General features: G+C 27.8%; 2 protein-coding genes across 2 annotated transcripts; both read right to left on the reverse strand.

Moving 5' to 3' along the window:
- Positions 1–717: 717 nt before the first annotated feature.
- On the reverse strand, positions 718–3,861 carry LOC145838317 (leucine-rich repeat transmembrane protein FLRT3-like). Its single transcript, XM_082945885.1, has 3 exons — positions 3,052–3,861; positions 1,635–2,656; positions 718–965 (listed from the first exon to the last, which is right to left on the reverse strand). The coding sequence occupies exons 1-3, from the start codon at positions 3,811–3,813 to the stop codon at positions 812–814; spliced, it is 1,938 nt and encodes a 645-aa protein (XP_082802011.1). The 5' UTR covers positions 3,814–3,861; the 3' UTR covers positions 718–811.
- A 13,204-nt stretch (positions 3,862–17,065) lies between these two features.
- LOC145839038 (cytosolic phospholipase A2-like) lies at positions 17,066–21,488 on the reverse strand. Its single transcript, XM_082946652.1, has 7 exons — positions 21,398–21,488; positions 20,578–20,714; positions 19,959–20,064; positions 19,762–19,796; positions 18,125–18,236; positions 17,582–17,763; positions 17,066–17,269 (listed from the first exon to the last, which is right to left on the reverse strand). Exons 1-7 carry the CDS (start codon positions 21,486–21,488, stop codon positions 17,066–17,068), a joined length of 867 nt encoding a protein of 288 aa, XP_082802778.1.
- Between the last annotated feature and the right edge of the window lie 1,548 nt (positions 21,489–23,036).

The following is a 23,036-nucleotide window of genomic DNA, read 5'->3' on the forward strand; positions in this document are numbered from 1 at the left end:
TTGTATTTTTTCCTAGTCTTACACTAAATACAGTTATAATAATACTCAGTTCACTAAGAAATTTGATCAGTTGCTTAGTAAAACTAAATTAAAGTTTCAAATATAAGACAAAAAATACGTTTACGTCAAATTCATGTTAACATGTAAATTCAGTTTTAATTTTCGTTAAAAGACCAATACTTATTTAGCATAGATTGACTTGCAAATAACTATTCTAAACTTTTTGAAGTTTAAGGTTTTCTTAAGACTAAGCAATAAATTTGTAAACTGTTGTTTATAGTAATTTTACAAATTAAATATTCATTACAGTCAAATAAATAAGAAGGCTTTAAAAAGTTTTGTTAAAATGAAAACATCAATATTCTTTAACAACTATATTTTAAAGTTTCAAGTTTTGAAACAACTAATCGTAAAATTAAAAAATAAACTATGAAAATGATTGCTGATTTGCAAAATCTTAAATTTTTCTAGAGAACACATATAAATAGTCATTGTAAAGTATAATGTAACTTATAATGATTGAAAGAAAAATAATGTATAAAAACTTAATAAATGGTTTTAAAATTGCAGAAATAATAAAACAGTAAACTAAGAAAAAATTTGAAAAAAGTTGTTAAGTTTAAATCACTTTTTGAAAACTATTCTTTAAAACTCTATATTTTAGCACTGTTTTCTATAAATCCATAAGCAAACGACTAAAAATAAAATAGTAGATTATCATCTTTCTAATGTAAAAACACTAAATTCATCTAAAAAATTAATTGTGTTTTTCTTAACTGCAAAATAAAATTTGTTTTTTTTAATTTGTACTTCAGACAACACAGTCCTGACCGTTACTGTACAGTTTGCTGTAATCCTTCTGAAAATTATCCGTATTCATCATCATTGGAGCGTCGAGATGATCGTACAACTGTGACGTCACAACATTACGAGTGTCGTGATTGTTTGATTGATCTCTGCTGCGTCTGATAGTTAAACTGGCTTTATTATTTTTATATAATCTAGTAGATAGTTAAACTTGTTGTGATATGTTAATTACTTTTGTTCTGTTCCTTTTCTAGAAAAACTGAATATAACTTAAACTTAATCTAAGCATATAGAAAATTAGAACAAAAGTATTCTCAGGATGAACAAGTTTTGTACTTAAGATAAAAAAATAATCTTTATTATTAGTTATTATTAGTAATATAAATTATCTTTATAAAAATAGCAAATAATAACAATATGTATTTGATATTAAGAATTTTTAAACTAATACGCCAATTAGACTTTTACTACTGAATTACAAACAATGAGTTTAGTAAGTGACCTTCGACTTTGGTAGCTTCTTAAAGAACCTGTAAGTAATTTTCATATTTGCCGAGCTAGCATATTTTATTTAAAATATGTTTTTTAAGCAATCCTTAATTTTAACTATTAAACTATTAAATTTTCATATATGTTCGGGTAAGGTGAGTTAAGAATAAGAGTTTATGTTAAGAAAACTAAAAAAAAAAGTGTAAAACTAATTTTGATGACTAAGCAAATATGCAAACTAGTTACAGGATTTTGAAGCTTACCCTTTGACTAATGTAAATATTTAGATAGACTTCAATAAAATTAAATAGGATAACAAAAACATTCAAACATCTAACCTTGTGTTGCCAGACGAGCTCTGAACGTTTTTATCCGAAACGTCGCTCGTCGGCTGTATGACGTCATAATCGCGAAACGTGGTCACGTGAGGTCGCGGGCTGGTGCTTATCACCATGTAGGCGGTTTCCCTCGAAATGTTCTCTTCCGCCAATGAGCGACGGAATATGGGAGTCAGGTAATTCCCCTCTCGGTTAACTTTTCCCGGGTTACTCCCCCTTTCCGCGAAACTCACCCGAGGCACCAGGTAGTTTCCCTCGTCTGAAATCTTCTTTTCCCTCGCCGCCTCGTAATACTGTATGGAGTCAGTTTCGTCGTGGGGGTTTTCCCTCTTGAGCTCGTGCGAACGCTTGACGTAGTAGAAGACGGCGACTAGCGATGAGGTGAGGAGAAACGATACGACGACGACAAGTATTAAGTTGACGTGCCCTCGGTCGTCGCTTTCCTTCGAAGTTTCGTAAACTTTTACTTTGGTTCTCACCGTGAAGCACTGGGAAGCGAGGACTCTTTCAACTGTTTGGTCGGATTCGCAGACGCACATGACGTAAGTGGCGTTCGAAGTCAGGTTCTTTATTCTTATTGTTTCGTCCTCTACCAAATCTCTTGAAGTCGAGTCGCCGGTCATCAGGCTCTCGGCCCTCAATCTCTGGTCGAGGCCGTTTTCGGTATGAGCTCTACCGACAAAAACTCGAGTCGAAATGAAATCCGGGGACTTCCTTCTTGGTTGCCACGACAACGAAACGCTGCTTGATGACGTGTTGGTGACTATGACGTCATTTATGAGCCAGTGTCGGTTTTCGCAGTTTTCAGGTTGCAGTTCTACCAGCGACACGTTTGCCAGGTATTCAGGTGTCGCGCACTTGGGTTTTCTGTTGCTGGGGAACTTGTTGCTTAGCAACCAGGAAGCGACGTACCTGACGTGGCAATCGCACACCCACTGGTTGCCATGTACCATCGCCATTTCGACGTTGTCCAATGAACCGTTTTCGGCGGCCTTCAGGCGATTGTGAGATAAGTCTAAAACCTAAAAAGATGTAAAAATTTTAAACAACTGAAGGACCACTTTTAGTGTGTTTTTTAGTATTTTCAAATAAAACCAAATACAAACTATTTTATGTAATTATCAGTATGTACTTACTCATTGTTTAGTTATTGTTAGTGAAGCTATAGTTTATCAAATCAAATTTACAATTGTAGCTCTTTTACTAGCAGGTAACTGTAGAGAAACACATTTAAAAAATTACAATTTAGTAAAACGTTTATAAGGTTTTTATAATTGAAAACTGTTCAATATCAATACAACACAAATTGATAACAACTTGGATATTTAATGTTAAAGAAAAAAACACAAGCAAAGCAACACAGGTTCATTAAATTTTAAAGCAATTTTCACCACAACTTATTAATACAAACAGATACCTGCATACCACCGTGAAGCCACTTAGAGTGCAAATACTCGACGTTGTTCCTCGACATGAGCAGCTTGCTCAAACTTCCAGGCAGCTTCCGTGGCACTTCAACGATCAGGTTGTTGTTCAGGTTGAGCGTGTTCAGGTGGTTCAGGTTCGCGAACGGGTGGCTTTCAATTTCGTGGATCAGGTTGCCTTCCAGGCTCAGCACCCTCAACTCGGTCACGTTCAGGAAGGAATTCTTCAGGATTTTTCTTATTTTGTTGTTTTTCAGGTTTAGGAAGACCAGGCTGCTCGGCAGTTTGGCAGGAACGTTCTCTAAATCGTTGCTTTCAAAGTTCAGGTGCTGCAAGTTTTTCATTTCTCCAAAAAAGCCCCCTCGCAAACTGTAGCCCGTGAGGTTGTTGAAACTAAGGTCTAGCATTTTTAGATTGTTCAATTTCGAGCAATCTGAAAACGTTGTGATTCTATTTCCACTAAACTCTGCCACTTCCAACTTCTCGGGCAGGCACGGCATTCTTTCCAGCAAGTTGTTGTTGAAATTAATGTCTTTTAAATGTTTAAACTCAAGCAATTTATTTGCATTAATCTCGCTTATGTAGTTGTTTTGAAGGAGCAGTTTCTCCGAAGTCTTCATGACGTCATCGGGTATTCTCTCCAGCTCCCTCTCGTGGCAGAACGACCATTTTCTCCTCCCATCGAACCGGCACACGTCACAAAGCGTCAAGTGTGACGTCATAATTACGATGAAAAGCTGGTGTAAGGTTTTCATTGCGCATGTGGCTTTCCATACCGTGATATGTTTCAAGTTTGTAATTAAAATAACATCTGAGATTTTTTAAACAATATTGAGTATTTTTTTTTGTTAAAACTATTCAAAATATAGTTAATAAAAACTAAAGCGACAATTAGTATCAGCTTAATTTTTATTAAAAAAATGTTATGTACGAATTTTTTAGTTGAAATATGTTATAAGGCTGTGGTACTAAAGAAAAGCATAAAATTACATCATTTGTATTTTTCATTTCATTGCACTAAACTAAATGGCAACTCTTACTAGACATACTAGCGTTGAATCTTGTATGTCTAGCAAATCACTACTTTTAAGAAATTGATGTGCAAAACAGTTCATTTTTATGAAATATAAGTTACGAACTAAGAGGTAAAAGTCATTTGAGAAACACAAAAAATCATTACAGTTTGAACACTTTTAATCAATATTAAATGTCATTACAGCAACTTGCTATCAATTAAGATTAAAATTTTTAACGCGACAGTTTACGCATATATTTTTAATAACAACAGGTTTTAAACCGCCGTTAAGCTTGGCAAAATTCTAACTAATTAAAATTTGAAAAAGTTAAACCGACGGCTAATCCGCAAAAATGTTGTTACCGACAACAAACCAAGAGCCTGTTTGTTTATTAAGCAAAAAAAAGCTAGTTTTTGACCCAAAAATGCTTATTAAGTTACAGGCACCAACGGCAAAGTGTCATTTAAGCGAGTTTGTTTCACAACTTCGCAACTTTAACCTCATTAAAGCGGCCCGAGTATAAGCGCAAATAAACAAATTAGTCTCGATCGAGGGTGTGTGTAGCAACGTTTTCGCATGACAACGCGTTTGCATGGCAACAAGCACCGTGAATAATTCAGCGCTGTGCTGCTTGGTGATTTTTCTTGTTGCAAGTTAAACGGTCGAACAGAAACCGGATGTAAAATATTGAATTTGATTAAAAAGAGTTTGAAGTAATTAGTTTATCGAGCGTGATAGGGTTGAGTTTGAAAAGATTAAATTGAGTATATTTTAACATTGTAGTTTTTGTATAACATAGTTTAACATGTTTTCCAGAATTTCAAAAGCTATTAATTTAAGTTTTTAGTACGTTTCAACAGGCCTAAGTTAATTTAAAATCTTGTATAGACAGTGAGCTTCGCAAACATATTTAAGTTTTATGTTTGAATTAAGTTTAAATTTATATACCTTTAAACTTGTTTAGCATGAGCTCGCTAATGCGTACTTTTAAAATTCTGCACAAGTTTGTTTTCAATTTCTTAATTTTAAGCCTATAACCATTTTAAATATAATTAGCTGCGTATTACTTTGCGCTCATCCTCAATTACGACCTTCGTAAAAGCCTCAACACGTTTTCAGCATCAATTCGGCATTTAGTGCGGAATTTTCAGATAAATATCAACGAGATCGCAATTCAAACACCCGAAAGAATTAAAAAAGGCAACAGCTTTCATTTTTGTACTAACTTTTATTTTTGAGCCGCGCGCTTCGAAAAGTTGGCATTGAAGTTCGCCTTGAGAAAGCAAAACGTGAAAGAGGAAAAAAAAGTTGAGGATTTTCAAAGATGGAGCTCCAGATTATCCGTCTTTTTTTTTGCAAATCTGACAAATCTGGTCTCTTTGAAGATTTTTCTTCAGAGATGAAAGATGGCGGAACTAACCGACGGCGATTTGTTTTGTTTTTGTTTTCAACGTTGATTTCAACTTGTGATAAATTTTTGAATAAATTTTTGTTTTGTGCGCTGTGAATAAAATTTAGTTTTAAGATCATGTTAATAACAAACTAAAAGTTTTTTTTCGTTGTCGTTTAATAACAAACTACACTGTCTGAACAAAAAACTGTTTTATAAGTAAGTTTGAAAGTAATTTTAAAGCTAAATAGACCATCTGATCTCAAGTTTAACAAGTTTAGAACAAAGATTTAAGAAGTATTATTATTTCATAGCAAATATCAATTTAAAAAAAATCTACTATCTTTTAATTTTATGAAATATATATGTATTTATTTTCTTTTAATTTTTACATTTATTTAAGAATATATTTTTTTTAATAACAAACAAGCATACTAACACAAATTAACTTAAAAAGTTGTTATATTTTAAATTTGTACCTTAGCTTTTAAAAGAAATTTGTATAAAAGCTAAACCGCTTAATTTAAGTTCCAGCATGTAAAAAAATCTAAAGTAGCTTAATAACGTAATAATACTTTGAAAAAATATACTTTGTAGCGTCTTAAATTTTTTTATCATGGCTTTGTTGCAATACTCGGCTAGTAGCATAAATCTTAATTTATTAAAATTAATTACATTTAAATTACTAAAAAAAAGATACAAAAGCCTACTTGTTAAAAACTTTATGTGAATTGCAAACGGTATTTTTAACTTACTTATACAACTTTTATTTTTAAATATAGAAACAGAAAAATAACTAAATTTGCTTTTAAAACACTTAGGTTATATATACATAAGTAAGCTTTTCGAAAATTGTTAACTGTTCTCTCTTTCTAAAAGATCAGAACAAATTCTTTAGTAAACACTACAACAAAAAAATAATAAAGCTCATTGATTAAATAGTAAGTGAGCCCAAATCTAAGTAAATTAAAAAAAAATTCTTAAACATTTTTTGTAATTTAAGAAAAAAAAAAGTTAATAAAAAACTGTTGTGCAAGCGAGTTATGCACAAAAAAAAATTTCTTACCTCAAGAGTTTAACATAGTTTTTTAAACAGTAATTCATTAGGCTTAGTCTGACAAAAAACGTTTATTTCTCTTTGATCTTTTATCGTAGGTTTCTCATTAAACTTTTCAAACATATTTGTACAATATATTTCATAACGAATTTATCTTAACCACTTATACAGTATTATTTTATAAGATATTGATTTATTAATATAAATCAGTTAACACTAAAAATTTCCAGAAACTCTGCGTTTCTTCATATTAGAAAATTGTCTGCCTTTGGAACATTTCTATAGTTTAAAGTTTATTGAAAAACAAAAAAAAACACTCAAAATATTTGGTTCTAGGACCTGGTGCACAAAGAACCTTTTGGTTTTCGATTTGCACACCACGGATACCTTTTAACGTCTTGTCCAGGACTATTTTACTATTAAAAAATAAAAATAAAAGTTTCAACTTAAAGTTTCTAAAAATCAAACCAAAGTTCTGGTTGAACAACTTTAAATTTTTTGTGAGTAAGAAACTATCAAGTTAATAATAAACTACGTTATGTTTTACAACTGCTTTTCAAAAATTTAGTTAAAGTGTAAATAGAGTAACCACGAGAGTCAATTAGCTTATTTGTTAACAAGCCACGCATTCAGCCCGTATAAAATCTTACTTACAACTTATCTTTTTACGAAACAACAAATACAACGCTACTTTAATTGTAATTTTTCACCAAGTAAGCTGTCGAAAACGGGTTTTAATGTCAAGCAATAATGCTGGTTTGACGGTTGTTTCATATTTTTTTTGTTACTAAACATAACCTCTTTTTTACCACATTTTAATGAGAACACAACAGTTCAAAAAATTGTTAATTGTTAATTATGTTACTAAATATAAAAGGCTATTGACGCCTGCAACAAGCATATAAATGAAAATCAACCAAACGAGCTGGTTTTTTCTGCAGACGTGTTCTGATGTTTAAAACATATTATTTACAAATTGATCAATTTTTTATGTTTTTCATTTAGCTTGTCAAAATAACTTTAAATAAACTTCACCGCTTTGATTATTATCATAATCGTTTACATTGTTCAAAGATACAAATATCCTTAAGGCAAATCGATTGTTTATAGTTTGAGCAAACGTTTGAAAAAATGCATTTTTTGTAACTACTTATGTATCAATTAAAGAAACAAAAAAATTTCTTTAGAACAAAAAATTAATCTTAGAATTTTTCAGATCGCCGTTTAAGAATCTAAAACTTTGCAAATAGCAACGTTCATTTTAAATATCATATGCAAGAAAGCGTATTAAATTTCAGTGTCGAATTTTCTTACATAATTCATACGGCAGAAAGGTATTTGCGCCTGCAGACGCTTTTACTACACGTCTGCCGTGTACTTTATAATTACGAGTGACACAAAATCCATCAAAATAAACGTAATTCATAAACAAAGCATGAGGTATAAGATAACCGTGTGGCTACGCTTTTCAAGTGATTTCGTCTGCGTTAAAAATAACATTTTTCATTGTGCACCTAAACCGCTTTTGCGCGAAACGATAAAAATAGACTTCATTCAATGCTTTTAATTAAATTCTGGCTTGTTTTGTTTATGCTGTGTGATTTGAGTGCACTTAAACAAGCTCTGAAATTTTAGTTTGTTTTGAGTTTTTAAAACAAGAGCTTGTTATGCATATTCATCTTGCACATGTCGTACTAATAAACAAAACTTTCAGACGTTTCTTTTATTCTGTTTCTGCTCAAAACTCATTACTGTTTATGAAGACTTTTTTTAAAAATTTTAATGTTTACCCAACATGTTGCATTACAAGCGTGCAACACTTGTAACGAGCGTGACTAGTGATTACAAATTGCTTGTGCGAAAAATTTTTTTGACTTTTTAAAACAAAAACTCGATAACCGCGAAAGCATTTCGACTTTTCGGAATGTTTGTTTGCGTTGCAATCGAAACTTTTCGTAATTGCTGTCTCCTCGAGCATATTTCGGTAGCTGCTGGATGGCTGGCTCGCTGTCAAGTGCCTGTTGGTTGCGTGTGAAAGAAAAACAAAGTTTTGTTTTCAATCCGCGAAGCATGGAAAGGTAAATTTAAAATTTAGAATCACTGAGTGCTTTGTTGCATGAAAAATAAATCTGAGTGTTAAAACTGACTCAAGGTTTGTTTTAGTTAGTTTTATTGTTTGTAAGCGTTAGGAGATAATACATTCTGTTTTATAAATAAATAGTTGTTTGTTATTAACTTAACAGTAACCATTTAGAAATTATGCTTTGAAAGCAAATGGGTTAAACGAATTTAATAGTTTGGTAAACTTACTAAAAAAATAAAAATGTATAAAATAAATCTTATATGTAATACATTTGCATTATACAAACGAAAATGATCTGTCGAAAATGTTAAGTCACAGTATAAGCAAGCATAAAATAATTATATGATTATAATTGATATTTGTTTTTAATATTTAATAAGTGTTTATTTTATTTCTCATTTTTATTATTCTATTTAACAGATAAAAAAATACAGAGTAAGCTTACTTTTAAAGTTGTTGGTTACAGGATGTATAATTTAACGGCCACAAATAAAACACTAGAAATAAAATAATATTTGAACAATAATTTACGCATTATAAAAAATATATTACTTAAAAGGTTAGTGCGGTTTAAAAGTGGTTTTTATACAAAATAAATGAAATAATGGTATATTTATCTCATGGAAATTTAATGAATAAATCATTTTTTAAGCGATAACAGAAACTGGAACAAAGTGATGTTATTGTGCTTATGAAAAAGCAAATATTATTTTTAAATGTCATTATGTTTAAAAGATTAATAAGCTATTTATTACTCGACTTATACTTTTGTTGAACCAGTGAAGATATAAACTTCAATAGAAGTTTACGGTTTGGTTCACTTATATACCATCACTTTATTTAAGTTATTTAAAGTCAAAAAGGTAAAATAAAAGGTAATAAATTCTAAAATAATCTAAATTTAATAAGGATACATATAGGCTAAATTTTTTCGTATTATGTTACGCAAATTCGTAAAAAAACTTATATTTCACAATTCATTGAACTTTTTTTAGTTGGAAAACAATTACTTAAAACTGCAAAAACGTTTGGCTTTCCACAATCAATAAGTCTGCTAGCAACAAGAAAATCAAATTAAACGCCAAATTTTCTGTGCAGAAAATAAAACTACCACCAACTGTTTTAAAACGATAATAAACTTTTCAATTTACTTTTAATGCATAAGAATAAAAACACGCTTAATTAAACACAGTCAATAAAATCATTTTGTATCTATGAAAATTTCAAAGTTTCCACAAAATAACCTTGCCATCAAAACAATCTGATTCTGCTTCAACTTGATATCCTGTGCTTAATAAAACTAAATCCTCTTTATTTATATCACAAACTAAACTATGAACTTCATAATTGAAACTTGAAAATCTCTGCCGAGCATAATCGCTTAATCTGCTTGCAACGAAATGCACTCGCCACTTTCTTTCCACCTTCTCTCGAAATTTGTTTCGCTCTCTCGTTTTGAAAACAGCGGGTTGTTGTGTTGCCTATTGCCAAGATAAAGTAGCAATTGAGTTAAGCAACTTCAAAGCGATAAACTGTTGAAGCAGCGTTTTAGCTCGCGTGGTTTTATTTTCGCACACTCCCAAGGATCACTAGTCACTGCTATGTTAAAAAACTTTGAAGCTTTAAAATTAATAATGCATAAGTTTTTTAATTGACAATTCAAAAACTGTACCGAAGTCTGAAATAGCAGCCTTGGTTTGAAATTTCAATAGACAAATGGACATATGCTAATTTAATAACTATTTTCTTTTGTTTAGTTTGAACTTTTCTAACAGTATTTGACCTTTAGTTGCTTTTTCACTACATATAAATCATCACTTCAAAAACGTTTAGAATTACTCACGAAGTTTTTCACACAAATTAAACCTTTAACATTTAAGCTTTGCTGAAGTAAATATCGGAAATTAAATTTTGTGTGTCATTGATAAAGATTACACGGACATTAGACCTGAATTTACCATGTAGCAATTTTAAAAGCATTAATGGTTTTCTTGAATAAAATATATGAATTTTGCTTTAATAATAGATTTTAGACTTTAAAACTAACTAAATTTATTATTTCTTCAAAGTTGATAAACAAAAACACTTGCAAACAACTTTAAGCCTGAAACAAAAATTATTTATTAATTCTATTTAACAAATTGTTTTTAATTTTATAATTTTATTTAAATCTTTAACAAAGTTAAAAACTAACATGCGTTGCATACATATCATGTAGTTTATTTTACATACTTGCATTTAATTTTGTAATCGCATGTTTTTATTTTATTTTAAATGTACTCAACAAAGTTTAAGAAACGTAGAACAAATTACAATTATAAAAATTACGATTTCCTTTCATAAATTAAAACAAAACTTATTTATTAAAAAAATAATTCAGTTGCGTGCTAAAGGGAAGTATTCACAGTTTTTTTTAAACTTCACAAAAATTTTCAGTGCTAATCAAAAATTTTCCTGTAAATATTGTAGGATTACAGACCTCAGTTACGTCACAATTCCTTTCTGCTGCAGTCACCATGGAAACGAAGATCATCAATTAGCGATAAGCCGATTTCACGCTTCAAAGACTTCAGGTTACGTGGTTGTTTGAGAAGATGAGCTTTATGTGTTTTTACTCTATGCTTTGAAACTGTGTGTGTTTTTAAATATTTTGTTTTAAATAAATCTTATACTGTATCTAAACTTTAAGGTGAATAATATAAGAAAAATAAGCGTATTTATTTGTAGTTTAACATATTAAAACTTAAGTTATAAAAAAATAAAAAAGATGATTCAGATTTGCTTTTTCAACTTTGACCCTTTTATTCCTGTAGCTTATTGATATTTCTAATAAAACTTCACAGAAAAATTAAAAGATTTAACTTTACAATAAATGCAAATTAGATTTCTTTTATGTAAGAGAAAGTCTAAAAGTAAATGACAATCTACAAAAGCTTACCAAAAATAAACAAAAAACATTGCTAGTTTACAACATACCTATTTGTTTGCTTTTTTTTAAATATAATAACAAACATAACATTAAAATAAGTTTGATAATTTTTTTTAAACTATTGAGAAAAACATTTTAGCGCTTTGTTTGTGACATTTAAAAAATCCTTTTAATTATCAAAGTATAGACTTTATCAAGAACATAGATACTGTATTAAACTAAAATATCAACAAATGTAAACATTATTTATATTCAAAACTAACAAATTAAGTAAGTTATTTTTGTTGGCTTCATTATCAGTAAACAAACCAAGAACTAAAAACTTTTTGTTAAAAGATATCTGCTTTGGCTACGTAATCTAATTAATCAAGTTTAAATTTTAATATGATATTGTTTTTTGAATATACTTTAAACTTTTGATATTTTAGTATAAAGATAATTAAACTTTATTTTTAGTTTTCTTAATACGTATTATTTGCACACGATGTTTATTTTTCAAATATATAAACAAAATAAGAGTCTATTTGATTGTTAGTGTTACTTACAAAACTTTACACACGTTTTTATTTATTTTTTGATAAAGTTTTTAATTTGAATTAAATCAACAACTATAAATTTTCATGTTGGTTTTAAAATTTAGTATTTTACACTAAAAATTATTGTGAGCAAATTTAATATAATACATCCAAATTAAGATTTATTCTTTGAAGAATTTATTTTACAAACAAAGTTCGATTAAAAACTTCGTCAATGATTATAAATTCAAAAAGATATACAACAGTCATGGAAAGTAGCATTAAATCGATTAAATAAAAACAAATTTTTTCTTAAAACGTTTCCTTAAAAACTAAACAAATTAAATTTTAATATCAAAATTGAATTTATGGTAAAGTTTAAACTTTAGATAAGCTTTAAAATCAATATAACAACAAGAACAATAATAAAGGCTCTATGTAGCTTTCTTTTTCTTATATTTATTTTTTAAAGTAAACATTGTTTAAGTAAAAATGTAGCTAGTAGTACTGAGTGAGCTTAAAGTTGAGATGCATATTAACGTAGTTTATTAGTTGTGACGTAGCTATTGAAAATTTAAGCAATTTTGTATTTGTAATAGCTATCAAAATTGAAAATTCCACCCAAATGCTTTTTATAAAAACTTTTAGTAATAAACAAATCTTTACTTATACATAAAATAAATTAAGTTTTAATATCAAGATTGAAATTGTGGTAAAGTTTAAAATGTAGTTAAGTTTCAAAATCGAAAAACAACACAAATAATAATTAAAAAAAATCTGTATGTAGCTTTCTTTTTTCTTCTAGTTGATTTTTAAAGTAAATATTGCTTAAATAAAATATAGTTAAAGTACTAAGTGAGCTTTAGTTAAGATGCGTTTTAATAAAGCTAATTTAATTATGACTTAACTATTGAAGATTTAATTAATTTTGTACTTGTGATAGCTACGAAAATTTTAAACTTTGCTCGAATGATTTTTATAAAACATTTAGTTTCAAGAAAATATTAGCTACACAAAAACTTTTTAAGAGCATGCATAAAACCTCTATTACGGACAACTTAAGACTTAAGTTTTAAAGTCGAATTTTTTGAAGTGCGGGCAGGAATAAAAGAGCTGGTACCGTTTATTTAAGTTATCCCTTCTGTCTGCTTTGGCGATCGCGACCTTATTTAGTATGAAAGTACTGCGAATGCTTTGTTGTTTTTTGGCTTTGCAAGTATGCAAGATTATTTTCCAGTCTATTTTATAATCAATGTTGTTATTTTTTAGTTTCCACATGTATTTTTAGATTTCTGATCCCTTTTCTTTGTAGTTTTTAAAATCACTGATATGGCTGTACCATATTTTTGAACATTCCACCCGTTGATCCCAAACATTTTTTTAGCTGATTGTTGCTTTAAATATGAACTTTTCAACTAAGCATTTATTTTTGAGAGGACATTTATTTATTGTTCGACAGTTACAAAGTGTTTCGGTTTGTTCATCGTTTTTGTTTTTAAGTATTTTCGATTATGCTTTTAGATTCATTTCTTAATATTTCTCATGCAACTATATGAAATTTTACAATTATTTTTGTTTATTATTTTATTTAGCTTGTACTCTAGTAAAATATATAACATCTTAATGATTATTAAAGAAATTTTAACATAGTAATAAGTATAATACATTTTAAATATTGTTGTTAGGTTTGTATTTAAAATAAAATAAAATAATATGATTTATAGTGATGATTATAGATTTATAGACTAACTATATTGAAACTAGGTATACTTTTAGTGAACAAAACGTTCTAAAAATAGTTAAATATTTGAATTGAATTTGATTTCAAACTTATAAAAAACATTTAACGAAGTTTGTAATAACTTCTGTTTTGTTATAATTGCTTGGAAAGGATTTATAAACTTTATTTAAAACATTAAGCGCTTTCAGAACTTTAATTAAAAAAACAAATACTTTCAAAATAAAACACATTAGAAACAACAATAGTAAACATATCCACTTAAAATCTTGTCATTAACGAAAGCTTCTAAAATTTATTTAACCTGTTTCTATCCTATTTTGTGAGAAAATATTAAGTAACTATAAAATTTTTTGATACTTTTGTTAGTCATCTACGCTATACTTATAAACATTAAAATTTCAGATGTTATCCAGTGATTATTGTACACTGTACTACAAGCATACGAAATTTAACTTAATTGAGTTGGTTATTATTTATCACTTAGAAAATTTAAATACTTAGAAAACCTTTTTGTTATATTAACCTTTTTTACACAACTTTTAAAGGAATTTTCTCATAAGACAACAAAATTTTATTAGATTACAAAATACAACCTATGCAAAAACTGATAAAAGTTACCTATTATGTAGTTATACTTTAAATACTGTTTAGTGGCTAACCAACTTATTGGTAAACACTAAAACATATAAACGAAATTGAGTTGGAGTTTTTGAAAGGTTTACAAATAAAGACATACTAATGTTTATTGTTTACAAACTAACTTGTACGGTTCCGATCTGTATTATTGTGCACTATGCAGTCAGTAAAAAATGGTTTTAAACAAAAAGGTTTATTTAAATAATCTAGTTTGTATTCTAATCACAAATACGTGACTTCGTTTGAAATTAGAACAAAATAAATTTAAGTACTATAAGTACCGTGTAATATTAAAAAATAGAATCTAAACTAGTTTGGTTATTCAAAAAGCTGAAATTTTACGTTTATGAACTATTGCAATTGAATAGACAAAAGCTATAAAATCTGTTACCTTATTTATTTTTTAATAATAAATAAAATTTTAATAATAAATGTTACAAAATAAAATTATTTTTCTGTTTTATTTATGATATTTTGTTTAAGCTAGACTTAACAACAGAAACTTCTAACATTAAGAGAAACTAAAGACTCAAAAGAAAATAATTTAAAAAGAATTAACTGAAACTATTTTGTACAAACTTAAATATGTATCAATGTAAGATCAAAGTGAAGACTTGATATATTTGCTGTAACGACTAGAATTGTTGTATTAAAAAGGAAAGTACCCACAACGAATCTAGTTTTTTAAAGCAGTGAGAAAAACAAAAACACTGAACTGATCATCAACAAACAGAGGTAAACAAACGAATGTTAAAACTACCGTTCTAAATTTTTCTAACATTGTTGATGACGTCAAACTAATGTTTTGCTTTTGTGGTGTCTGTAATATAGTTGTGTCAATTATAGCAGTTTTAAAAATGTTTAGTTATCGAGTTTAAAAAGAATCTTGCTGAGTGTTCTTTTTGACCTATAAGCTGCTTCGCTAAACTTTTTGAGCAAACTACAGTCAGTTACAATTTCCAAACGAAAATTGTAAAATTAAAACAACATAAGGTAATACGTTCATATTATTTAATCTTATTAGAATATTAGCTAACAACCGTGTTTTAGAAATTCGTCTAATGTTTAAAACAAGAAATGTTTTTAATAGTTTCACAAGGTTAAACATTTTTAGGTTAAGTATTTTTTGTTTTCTTCTAGTTACATATTAGTAATGCTAAAACTTTAAAAAACTAATAAAAATAGCTGTAAGATAGCAGAGACGTGTATGTAGACTTAAGAGATACTTATTGTTTATTTTGTTTTATTATAAATAAACTATTAAGATTAAATGCACAAGACATATGATTTAAAAAGCTAAAGTTTTAATAACATTTTAAATAATGAACAAAAAACCAATGAAATCTAAGTGCAAATGTAAAATTTAAGTTACTTTATAGTTTTATTTCAAACAACAAATCAATTCTTTTAAATGCTTAAAGCACTAAATGCTAGTATTTACTTTCATTTATTTTAAAGTCAAATTGTAAAATTTATTTGGTTGGATCAGCATATATGCCATTACAATTGTTCCTTTTAACACTTCCACAAAATACTAATAGAAATAATAAATAAATGTATAGTATGATGCACAAGTTTTTATAATCGATGTAAAAACAAGTTTTGAATACAGTTAATAAAAAGATAACTAGAATTAAACAAAAGTACTAGAGTTCTCAAAATAGAAACTATTAAGTTAATTATTATAATACCAAGCTGTATTGAAAACAAAGTTAGAAAAAAAAAGTGTTTAAAGTTTTTAATGAAAGTATATTTTAAAAATTATTTTTTAATAATTGTTCAAAACTTCCTTAAATCAAAAACGAATTAGTTGTTTTTCATTAATTTTATTCATTTAAAAGATGTTTTGATAATTTTCACATATCATGTGTTCCATTTGTCGGGATTATTACGAAGATTATCAGTTGCTGTATCTATAGCATCAAAGATAGCCTGAAAAAATTTAGAATCGTTAAAGTTTTTTTAGTAAATTCTTTAACACTTGTAAATTTTAAAAGCAAAATGTTTCTTTTATAAAATATAACATAGTATTCTTTAGGTTATTTTAAAAGTTTTTTTTTAATTCTACTTATTTCCTTAATTTACATCATTCACATACTTTTCTAGCACAGGAAGTGTTGAAGTACATCAAATTGAACAGCTTGTCATATACTTCATTTTCATAAGTAAAATTTTCAGTCAAATAATCGCTACCCTTCCCAAAAAGATTTATATGTCCAGATTCATCACCTTCTTCCCTTTTAGCACCTTAAATAATTTTTTAATATTGTTTTCAAATATTTTCATATTAAGCAAAAAAAAAGTGACGTAATAAAGCATTTATAACTATATTCTATGAAAAATTTGATATTTTACTACTTAAACAAAAACTTTATTCAGTCATATAAAAAGTTAGATTCAAAAATTTAATTTCCTTGTAGCTAACAATTTTAACTTTAAAGCTCACCATAACTTTATTTTAAAAACTAAAAAAATTTTTTGTGTTTATGTTAGAACAACTTATTTACTCTTGTTTCATTTCAAAAACTGTGCTTAATATTCTTACCAAACATAGGATGCGTTTTGAGTATGAAACAATTTTATGTATTCACAATCATCTTAGAGCAGCACTATTAATATTTTTTTCATACTATTAAAAATTTATTCAATACTCTTACCAAACACAGAATGGGTTTTGAATTTTACTGAAGCAATCGGTATGTGAATGACGATCGGGCACCTTGGCTTGTCAGCATCGTAAAACACGTAGTAATCCTTCATACCTTCTCTTTTGTAAAGAGTTCGATCGATTGTAGGGAACGGAATTTTGTGCAGTTTTGCCCAGTCTTCAGCTAAATAGAGCTCCTAAATGTGTATAAACTAAGAAGTTTAACCATTAATTTTTCTAAAAACTGCCACAATATTAATAAATAAATAATAGTTTTTATTTTGGTAAAGTTTATTTTTCCACGAAGGGTCACTTTTTTACGAAGACACTTTTGCACAGGTTGAAACTTTTAATTAATCTATTACTTTTACTGTCACCCCTAGTCTATACCCTTGGTCAGTAACTTATTTTCTCATTTATAAATATATATATATTTTTTTACTATCACTGTTAGCCCTAACTCTTACCCTTGGTCGATATATATATCTTTTTTAAGTTGTTTAACTTACTTCAAAAGGATCGCTATCATCGCTCCTCCTGGCGCTCAGATCGCACGAGATGATGACGTCAACCTTCCTCTGAGGTCTCAACAGCAGCGGGTAGGGAGAATTGAATGCCAACCCCGCATCGGCCAGCAACATCTGATCGTTAGAAGTGTCCGTTGCCTCGTCCAAATCCATAAACTCGTCCGCTGTTTGAATTTTTTTTTATGTTATACGCGTCATGGTTGGCTTTTTTTTAATAAAATAACCATGAAACTACACGATTTTTTTTTCTACGATGTTTAGAAGTAAGTAAATAAAAGTACTTCAAGAATTTTTAAGGTGCACTTTAAAACAAAACTCTGGCTAATTCAAGTAGTGTTTTAACCATCTACTTTTAAAATATATAAAAAAATGACAAATTTAAAACATTTTCAATGACGTTTAAAAGTAAAGAAAAAAATCATTTCAAAGAATTTCAGGTTGCAATAGAAATAATATTTCTCTAGCAAGTTTTAGAATTAATTTAAATATCTCTTTTCAAAATACATAATAGCATCGTTTAACAACCTTCCCTCACAGGTGGCATATGCTTAACGTCTAAAGGATTTAGTGGGTATTTGTTAGCCCATGATAAACCCCGCATAAAACTCAAAACTCTACCAGCTGTATATTTTCTTGTCTGTTTGTGAAAAATAGTTTTTACTTAATAGTTGGAAATTTGTTTTTAATAAAGTTGTTTTCAGTAAAACTGTTTATCATGTTCTTAAAATAGTGTTTTTTAACTACAGAATGTGAAAAATGAATTTAAGTTTAAAATAAGACATTATTATATATGCTAATAACTTAACAAATTTTCTCTTTAGTAAATTATATACAAACTAAAATTAAAACAACTAAAACAATTATGCTTTGAACAAAATAAACTGTTTAAATTTTTTAAGTTTAAATTATTTTAAAAACTGCAGCTTTCACTAAACAGAAGAACAAATTAAAACATATTATACTGCCTTTTCAGTTCAGTTTAACTACATTTGTACAGTGCTTATTCACTTATCCGGATTTCACTTATTCGGACGCTCACTTATCCGGACAGTTTCAGTCAGACGAAAAATTCAATAAATTTTCAATATTAAACACTAAAATTTTTGTATGATGCAAATATTAAAGCTTTCATGTTGTAAGAAAATTTTAAGTGATTTTATAAATTCTACAATTTTAGTCATTATTATGATGTAATTAATACTACTAAAGATTACATTCTATCTTTGTTAAAAACTAGTTTAGTTATCAAAAACCTTTGCATGTAAAGTAAGTCAGTTGAGAAATTAAAAAAAAGTTATTTAAAACATAACTTTTAGTTTTTCATTTTAATATTAGAAGTTTTTTTTATAGGTAATTAAATTATTATCGTTGTCATTCAGAAGCCACACCAGAAAAAGTTTCACAACTTATTAAGTTCCTTGAATTTTCTGCTAAAAGACGTGTTAAAACTATAAAATAAACGTTTTTTTTTTGTAAAATTTCCAATAAAAACTAGTTTGTTAGGAGTGATATGTTTCCATTAAATTGACTTTAAACTTAGTCAAAGTTTTCGTTTACTTTATGTCTGTTTTCTTTTTCTTTGTTTAAGCAGTTTTTTTTCTTTTCATTTAGGGAGATAATTTTAATTTATTTTTTGTTCTTAAAGATTTATTAGATTTAAATTTTCTCTTAAATGCAGCAGTTATATTATTATAAGAAAAAATTGATTTTTTGTACTTATCCGGAATATTGGTTATCCGGACATGTTTACAAAAAAATCTTGCCCAACATGCCCGGATAAGTGAATAAGCACTTTATTTAAATATATGTGTAATGTATATTCGGTGCATTTATTAAAATGCTTAAAACTAGTTTAATTATTAATTTTAATCACTTTTTGAGTCTGGTTGATATCTGAACAAAAACAAAGTTAACAAAATGTTGTGTTAAAGTTTTTAGTTTTAAAGGTCGAACACAATTTTAAACAATCTGTAAGTACATAAGAATCACTTTATTTTATAACTACTATGTGCAACATAAGTGCTAACCTCAAAAAGATTGTGGAAAAAGCTATTGCATTTGATTTTCTTATTGACCTGTTGTTATTATGTTGTAGTTTAGTTAGTGTGAAGTATATATTTGAACTTTTTGTAATATTTAGCCAAAGTTTCTGAAAAACATACTTGTTTGTCTTCTTCATTGGGGTTAGATTCTTTTTCTGTTTACAAAAATTGAAAGTTTTATTAAAAAATACATAAAACGTAAAAGCAAGTTATAACAAAAATTCCAAAAAATAAATTTAAAATTCATAAGTATAAGTTTTAAATACGATTTAATTCATTTGTCATACTAAAATTTATTCTTAATAAAAAAGTGTAACCTTCTAATACTTCTTTAGCTTCTTCGTTCAACTTGTTTGGTTCAATTTGTTTTTGCTGATTTACAAATCTGTGCAAGATAATTGCGAACGCGCTTCCCCATATGCCCTGTAAGGATATTTTATTTGAACATAAATTTAGACTGTTTTAGTAATTTTTTTAAAATGATTAATAACAGCAACTATCAAAGTAACAGTAAATAGTTACTTATTGTTTGCTGCAACAAATTTAAAATAGGAAAGCAATAAAAGAGACTGCTTGAAATCAAGTAGTGTTGAACATTAAGAGTACTAGTGGTAATTAATCACTCAAAGTTATAAAGTCTACGTATTAAAGTTTACACATATTACTTACTTAGTTACTACCAATGTGCACCAATTATAAATAAGTATTTTAACTTTTGAATAATACTTAATCTGTTTATAGGAGTCTTTTGAAGCAAAATATCTATTAAAAGTTGAAAGTAATTTTTTTGTATTTAGCTCTTAAAAACTGTTTAAATATTTATACTTAATGTGCATTTCAACTTTTTAACAAGATGAAAATGACGTCGTTATTGAGAAGAAAACTGTTCAATAAAAAAATTAAAACAGATACTTTATTTCAATAAAAACTTTGTACCATTAAAAAATGTAGTGGAGCTTCATCGAAACTTTCAGTTTTATTTCCCATGAAAAATTTGCTGTCAAAATCTTTGGTTGGTACGTAAGAAGCGTATTTTGGCAGTCCAATTTCAAAAGGTGAAAACTCGAGCCACTCTTTGTTAAAATAACATTAGTTTGCATTACTTTTAAGTGCTTTCAAGATAAAATAAACAACTATTTTTTCCGAAAAAAAACTTTTATTTACTAAAAGTCTAAAAATATATAATATGAAAAAAACAAAATACTTTTTTTTTACTATTTGTGAAAGTTATTATTCGTAAAAAAAGTTTTTGATATATATCTACTTACTTATCAAATAACAATAAGTAAAAGCGATTAAACAAAATGTCTTTTTTTTATCCAATTAATACATAATTTATTTATTTTAATGTACTTTAACGGTTTAATTGGTATGTGCCAGAGTCTTCTAGAGTGGGTGATATCACCATTTTATCTACGAGGGGGCAATAACTAGTACGAAATCGAAAAGAAAGATAGCTAAATTATAAGTGAAGGGGAGTATCTAACAAAGTAGAGGTGATTACTTCTTAAATTTCTGCCAAGTGGGTGGTTATTAAAAAAGGTTGGTTTACTATGTTGGGTTTGATCGTAGAGCTTTTTTAATTGATAGTAATGGTGAACAAACAAGTAGTATTTTAAAAAATTCTGGTTTTTCAAACTAGTAAAAATAACAGTGTGTAACAGATGTCTATTAAAAATTAAAATCATAGCGATAATTACAACATTTTTTTTCAAACGAATGAGTTACTTTTAACAGTAAAACTTAAACTGTAAACCATGAAACTTCACAGCAGATTCGGCCATTTTTACATTTAAACAAGCCATCAACGGCATTGGATTTTCTCCTTTGCTAATGACGTCACTCATTGTAGACAACTTGTCATTCTCCCAGCTTCCTATCTGAAAGTCTTAACGTTAACCAATAATTTTTTTAACTAAATTTGTTTTTTCGAATAGCTTAAATTGAGAAGCATTTAAGTTTGAAGTTTAAAGTATAAGCTAGTCGCTTAAAATTACTAAACTTTAGCGACAAACGATGTTTTTGTAATGTAGAATTTTATACAGTTTAGCAAAAAAATAAAGTTTAAACATGCTCACATCATCACCAAACAAATGCACGGCGATGTAATATCCCCAAAGATCAACAAATGAAGTCGGTTGCCCGCGTTCTCTCTTCGCTTTAAGGTTTTCACTGTAATACTTGTATTTACATTTAAAAAAAAACAAGTTTTTGTTTTTTAAATCAACTCTGAGCCTTTAAAATTGGAAATTAAAATAAAAAAATGTAATTTAATAAAATTCCAATTTAACTAGTTGTTGTAGATGGTTATTAAAATGTAAAACTGATTTAGTTTGAAATTAGTTCTGAAGTTAGCTAAGTAGTTAGGTACCTTGTAACTTTATTTGTGTTTAATGAGTTTTTTAGTTCGTAATCATTGCATTACGCATGAACCACTGTGTTGAATAAAAAACTGTGAATTTTAAACTGTTTTATTAATATAAAAACTTATATTTAATATCAGGATTTAAACAATTTATAAAAAAATACATTGTTTTTTACACTTAAACCATGGTGTAGGTATTTTGGTATGGTAGTGAATATATAATAAGTAATCAATCATAAATATATATTGTTGAAAAAACTAGCAAAGCACAAAAGTAGTTAAAGTAGTATAATTGGAAAAAAAAACAGTCGAGTTTAAAGAAACTCGTTAATTATATCAGAATCATTTAAAACGCCGAAGTTAACAGAAAATACCATCAAAGATATCATCTATATGTAATAAGTAGGTTATAAAATAATAAGTACACATCTTCTGTAAACAGTTTACTTTTTTGTAATCGATTATTTTATGTTGGAATTTGTTTTGTTATGGTTTTTTATTTAATTATTTGTTATGGTTATATTTTGTATTTAACTTAGTTAAAATAAATTTTTTTTCAAGAAATTGAGAAATAATGGAAAGTTATTTTTATTATAAATAAATATTTAATTAAAATCAATACCTAATATGCAGATATTTATGAACTAACTGAATCTTTGCCAAGTCAAGAAAAAAGTCGAAATTAGTGCTCTCAGAAATTCTCTCTCTTGCTAACTTGCTCACAGCCCCTATTCCTTCGGACGGAAACTTCGAATTCATGTAAGTAAAAGCAAGAGCCCTAAACGAACATTAGAAATTATTAGTTTTTCTCTTAACAACATTTTTTATGTAAAACGAAAAGTTCTGAAGCTCATTGTATTTGCATTGTAAGTTTAGCTAGACAACGTTGAAAGTAAAAGCATGCAACATCATCTCAACCATTGTAACAGCTAAACTAAAAATGCATAGCAAGGAAGTATTATGATTTTAACTAAACTTCAGAAAACAAATCAAACCAGGTGGACCCGGAAAGTCCGCTCAGGTAGGTGGT

This window comes from Thalia democratica, chromosome 6 (genome assembly GCF_965202585.1).
Source record: "Thalia democratica chromosome 6, ktThaDemo2.hap1.1, whole genome shotgun sequence".
NCBI lineage: Eukaryota > Metazoa > Chordata > Thaliacea > Salpida > Salpidae > Thalia > Thalia democratica.